This window comes from Adiantum capillus-veneris, chromosome 4, assembly GCF_014529385.1.
Source record: "Adiantum capillus-veneris isolate H3 chromosome 4, ASM1452938v2, whole genome shotgun sequence".
In the NCBI taxonomy this organism is placed as follows: domain Eukaryota; kingdom Viridiplantae; phylum Streptophyta; class Polypodiopsida; order Polypodiales; family Pteridaceae; genus Adiantum; species Adiantum capillus-veneris.
In genome coordinates, this window is record NC_140934.1 from 60,591,986 (window position 1) to 60,598,081 (window position 6,096).

The window sequence follows — 6,096 nt, forward strand, 5'->3', positions numbered from 1 at the left end:
CGATGCAGTTTTCAAAGCTGAGTGATTTTTTGCACAGAGTGTCAGAATTATGTAGAATGCATGAGGGCTCCACGTATGCTGCTGCTGCTTCCCAAAATATTACTACTTTGGCAGGGGATGATACTAGCGTGCAGAAGACCTCTGAAAATTCTGTGCCTATGACAACCCAACCAGTAATAAACAACAGGGGGGCCAACCATAGCGCTGAGTATAACACTTGTAATTTCTCCACAGGTCCTCGATCTGCATATAATGGCCAGCAAACCTGTACGGTTTCAAGCGATTCTTGTTTGCCGTTGGATGCCAGACAGAAAAGAGCCCCATGACCCTTAGAGAGAAGGTGCCAACAGTGGAAGTCTGCAAGACATGGGAGCAAGAAATTTCAGGAAATAACCCAGCACTGCGATATTTACAACCAAAACTTGCAAATGCTCTCATGACACATGATACCTCACATCTTGACACTCCTGCAACTCAGCCTCCCCAGCAGCAGAATTTACTCTCTTTTGTTGATGTTTATCATAAGCCATGCATGCAATCCCAAGTTCTCTTTTCAGCGTGTTTGAAGGATGCAGAAACCTTATTCAGCGAATGAATTTAGCTGCTACAGGAGAGGTAAGTGATTGATTAGCGCTCTAGATAAATGTGTTGCAGTCCTGATACAATTTTCCCATTTTGTCAGGAATCACCAGCGTCACATCGGCGGATGACTCTCTGGACTCTCCGTTTAGATTTACAGAAACTCCTCCAACGCCATGTGTTATTTGTGGTGATAAGGCTGCTGTGTGGGTTGCACTTTTCTGTTGTGCTCACAAAGCTGTATGCTCACCGTGCAACCATCAGTTACATAAGAATCAGAGCCTTCAGCAATGTGTTGTTTGTCAAGGCAGAACCCGTGATTGGATGGCACAGTACTGTACTGAAAAGATCTTTATTGAATGCTTATGTGATAACTCATATCGTCATCATTATTGATCTCTGTTTTCTAACTGTAGAAGTTGAACTGTTGCCTGAAGATGGTTTCCTATTTACAGGTTGCCAAAGCTGACACTGGCCAGGGAATGGAGATCAGAATTGTCTTACAGTTTGACAGTGCTTGGCTTTCATTAAAAACTAGCCAGGCAACAGCCAAAAGCAGTGTAACAGAAAGGCAGAGCAATGTTGTTAACAGCTTTGTAGCCAAAGCATGTAAGCTTGTTATAGGCAAGATGTAACAGGCATGGTTAGGCCAGGTAATCAAAACCAAACATAAGAAAAACTTATATACGGAAAACGTGACTGCTCCTCACCACTCTTCCCAATATTTTATGGATTGAAAAACCCCTTCTGGCTTACAAATCATTTGATCTGAGGTCTGGGGTTGCTGGCAAGACAGAAAAGCAGGGCCAACCTAAGAGGGCTCAAGGCCCCCATTGCTAAAGCTTTTGCTATCATGGTAACTCACCTGGCACGCAGGCAACAGCTTGCAGTGTTTAGCAGACAACAAAAGGAAAGACAAGAGAGCTAGTTCATGTGGAGTCGTGGCTCGCAACTGGTTGCCAACCCGCAACCAGCAACGTTTTCACTCCACATGCAGCGCTAAAAATTTGAAAACAATATTAAAAATGGCATTTTTTCCCTCTGCAAACTTGAAAAGCGAGGGGTTGTTTTCTTTTTGCGTGGTTTCCAGCGTGCTCCACCTCGAGCAGCAATGCAACCGACTCGCAGCCAGTTGCAAGAAACTTCTTGGCAACTCCTCATGGGAACCAAATTGGTTCGCAACTGGTTGGCAACCAATTGCAAACCATGCGTCCATGTGAATTGACCCGGAGTATGCAAGCTTGTAATGGATTGCCAACCAACTGCAAACCATGCGTCCATGTGAACTGGCCCAGAGTATGTAAGCTTGTAATGTACAAGGTGTTGCAGGCAAGGGTACGTTAGGTAATCAAAGCCGCACATGAAACCATGAAACCTCAAACATACAGACCATGTGATTGCTCACGCTCACCATGAAACCGCTCACGCTCACCATTCACTTTTGGCTTTCAAATTTTTATCATCCGATTCTTTGAGGTTTGTGAGTCGTGAAAAGCAAGGCCGACTTCAGAGGGCTCCCCATCCCCTCCCCATTGCGCAGTCTGGTAATGCCTAGATTCCAATAATTACTTTCTAGCTTATGGCACTTCTCATTGGATTAAGCCTTTTTCAACCAGTGAATCAAACTTACGTAATTGCAATTGGAGAAGGATCTTCCCTTCGCATTTGCTCAAATCAGCCTAGTGTTTCCTTGGTGCAAGCATAGGTGAATGCATTTGGAGAAGGGATTTCCCTTTGCATGCTAAAATTTACTTGCTACATCCATGTTTGGCAGTGATATATTCCAAAGAAAATGACCATTGAGAATTCTCTGTGCTTCTAATGGGGCCACGTTCGGCATACATGACTAAAGGAGTGCCATGGAAAACCTCGTTCTTGAAGTTTCAACATGTCCAAGAGTACAATCTGGTGATGATGCCCGTTCAGAGCTTCTTGTGCTCCCATGAGGGTGCTCTGCAATGTCATTGTGAATTCTCTCACTTATGTCTAACATCTTGCAAAAGCTTACAGGCTTTCAATGTGTAAGTATAAGTGGTTGAAAAAGATTGTTTGAAATAGCCAAGAGCTTCCTTGTCACAACCATGTTGATCATACTTGCACTCGGTACACTCCACAAGACATTGGGAATATTTTGAAAAATTACTTTATGCAATATAAACTAACGCAAGTATGCGGTAAAATGACACGACCTTCATAGATATATTGAATAGAACCAGAATTAATCAACAAATAGAAACCGATATTACAATTTTGAACACAATGTGCTTTAAAAAAATTCAGCATAAGATTTATGTACCTTACTTATTTTATAAACAACAAGAAACTCACAAAATTTAATCATGATGCTCTTCAATTGACAGAAGCGCCAACCTTTACTTTTGTCGTAGTAAAAATGTCTCCTAACTAACCCTGCAATTTTAACCAACGCAAGTAAGATTGCAGGACTACATACCATCATAAAAATAAAACCATCAATGCTATTGAATTATGTGCAGAAAATTATGATATTTTTGACTATCTCGTAAATTGGGACAAATCTATATTTTAAAACTATTACAACGTACAATGAAAAAAAATTAGGTGTATTCAATTTTTAAATTAAAAAATGGGACAAAAAATACGTACAAAGTAGAAATTCCTCTATAATTCTACCATGGCTCCTACATGGACATGCATATTTCCAACAATAAAAGAATTTCAGTTATGATCAAACACCAATAAACGAATATACAGAACATCGTTTCCAGTTCAGTAAGCTTCTGCTTGAACGATGCACCGTTCCCAAGGACTTTCATTGCAAACAATGGTATTTTCTCCTAAGAAATGTAACAAACATGATTAACTTACACAGCTTTGTTGCGTGTACGAACACTTCAATACTTATATTTATTGGATCCTTTGCATGGAAAAAACTTCATTTTAGACAAGGACGTCGAAAATGAAACCTACAAACTTTCTACAAAAGCGAAAAGGAATACAATAATTTCAAAATTAAACTCTCCAAACAAAGATGGCATCATGATAACAACGTTAAGCAGTAAATATTTTTTTAAATATTATAATGATATATAATTACATCCTCAACTACAATCAAGTGATATAATTTTTCTTCAAGATGTCAACACAATGAATTTTACTTTACTATTTTGTAGCGAAAATTTAACTCGATCTCAACTCAAACTTTGCACAATACAACAGAAATTCATCTATCACACTTATTTCAAAAACTATATACATATCTATCTTTTATGACATTATCAAAGCAACATTTAGAGCTAATGAAGTAAGACACTTACAAATAATAAGAATTTATCGTTTTTCAAATACAAATAAAAAGCCATTTCTTGATGTTCTTGAGACAATTTTACTTACATTCTTTCACGATGTGTAATCACTTATTCTCGGTGATTTCAAAATTGACATGCTTAGACCATCTCATCAACGACTAAGCTTACAACTAATGAATAAGAATAAGTTGTCGATTGTAAACAAACTACCAACAATTACATATGTAAGTTTTCTTGATCACATATAGACTAAAAGAACACAAACAACACTCAAAACAAATAACTATCTTGTATATTGGTCGGATCATGATGCTGTGTATGTATTAATACAAAACAAATCACTTTCTTATACTAATTAAAACAATACAATATAAAAAATTATTCTTCGTATTCGAACAACACAACATTCTTAGAAACAAAAGTCTTAATACATATCAGAATCACAAACATTTAACAATATGTATTCTGTCATATTATTAAAAAAAAAGCAAGAACATAGACTATCTTACTGATAGCCAAACTTACAACTTGTAATAAAAAACAAATTACAAATCATAAATAAACTACCAATAATTACATACATGAATTCACTTAATCACATATAGATCAATTTTTTTTTAAAGACAACTGAAACAGATGAGTACGAATTAGAGTACTGTATATTATCAATACAAAAAACGATCGTTTTTTAATACTATTTAAAACAATACATAATTAAAAAATGATCCTTCTTTGTTCTAAGAGACATTGTATTCTTGGATTTTTTAAAGTCTTTGATTAATCTGTGAAGACAACTTACTTCCTCGAAATACATATCAATATTATGAATTTACAATATTGAAGACTGCAATATAGCATTTAAGAAAAAAATAGACTATTGCTGAAGACAAAGAAAATTTGTTTTCACGATCATTGAAAGTAATAATTTTTACTATATATCTCATTTTTTTGTCCGATCGTGTCATAATCACTAATCTATTGTGTTCAACTTCCTCTAAAATATATCGCACCAATACAAATTCATTTGATACTGAACATATACAAAGGTTTTTGAAAAACAATGAGCAAGTCTTTTGTAGACTAAAACAAATAACAACAATACTCTTTTGAGCTACTACATATTAAACTTCTTGAAATAAATACACCATCACTATTTTTTTAAAAAAAACTATGGAATGAACTAAAAGAAAAAACCAAACAACTTCAAACAAAGTGCAATGGAACAACGAGTAATGCTACATTTCTCTAACTGTATCGATAAGCAACCTTTCCATGACCAAAAAACTCATAAAACATACATATTGCCTCATTCATTGATACAATATGTACAAATACTACTCGTATCCCATCCTTACTTATTTTACTGTTTCTATCTCAATGTAAAATTACTTGCTGTTCTATACTTTATTTCTTCATTTGGATTTCAGGTGTCGCAATGTTATGATACTCACTAGCATGTCTCAATGTCTAAAATTACTTATTGCTCTATATTTTATTTCTTCATTTGGATTTCAGATGTCTCAATGCTATGATACTCACTAGCATGCTTTCGCTATTTTAAAAATCTTGCAGATGGATTCTTCTCAACAAAAAGACATCTGCCATTTGAGATTGCATAGCGCAAACAACCAAATATGGAGTAACAGAGCTGCCACGACCAAAGAGTCTCCCTCAAGAGATACTTGATCTTGCCATTGGACTCATCTATAGAATCAAACTATCATCTGAAGATACGAAGCCTTGGAGATTGGTGTCCCAAAAAAAACTCAGCCACTATAGCTTACTTTTTGCTGTACAGAAACATAGAAATGATTAGATTCATGAGTTTCAATAATGTATATGTAGAAAAGCTCTCGGACATGAAAGATGTATCACTTTTAGTCTTTCTTACCCACTAAAGAGAACAAGTCACAAATTGATTATGTATACATGTCTAGTTTCCAAGTTTCCTGTTGTTCTATTGAAACTCGATTTTAAATACGCTATTTTTATCAATCGATTTGCTACAATGCTTTTTGGTAATGTCTTTTTGTTCATATCATTTGAGAAATAATTATTGGCAAGGTATAGTAATTGATTATATAATTTGTATTTTCAACTCATTTCATGGAAACTTTATGTAACTAGTAAGACAGTCCGATGTTACAATTTGACTATGTCGGAGGCTGTGCACGCCTAATTTCCCACACTATTGGAGGTACACATATCTTACGCCACATATTCTACGAAG

The 6,096-nt window shown here is 35.8% G+C and overlaps 1 protein-coding gene across 2 annotated transcripts; it reads left to right on the plus strand.

Moving 5' to 3' along the window:
* Positions 1–25: 25 nt before the first annotated feature.
* Positions 26–2,396, plus strand: LOC147459267 (uncharacterized). 2 transcript variants are annotated; one of them, XM_086510570.1, is made up of 3 exons: positions 26–615; positions 683–946; positions 1,035–2,396. In XM_086510570.1, exons 1-3 carry the CDS (start codon positions 529–531, stop codon positions 1,212–1,214), a joined length of 531 nt encoding a protein of 176 aa, XP_086366696.1. In that variant the 5' UTR covers positions 26–528; the 3' UTR covers positions 1,215–2,396. The 2 variants fall into 2 exon arrangements, with proteins under 2 accessions (XP_086366696.1, XP_086366697.1); XM_086510571.1 differs by having other exon boundaries at positions 683–911.
* Positions 2,397–6,096: the final 3,700 nt, after the last annotated feature.

Coding starts and splice junctions, on each gene's coding strand:
- LOC147459267 (XM_086510570.1), top strand. CDS start 529: ATGCATGCAATCCCAAGTTCTCTTTTCAGCGTGTTTGAAGGATGCAGA. Junction 616..682: donor ATTTAGCTGCTACAGGAGAG/GTAAGTGATTGA, acceptor CCATTTTGTCAG/GAATCACCAGCGTCACATCG. Junction 947..1,034: donor GATCTTTATTGAATGCTTAT/GTGATAACTCAT, acceptor TCCTATTTACAG/GTTGCCAAAGCTGACACTGG.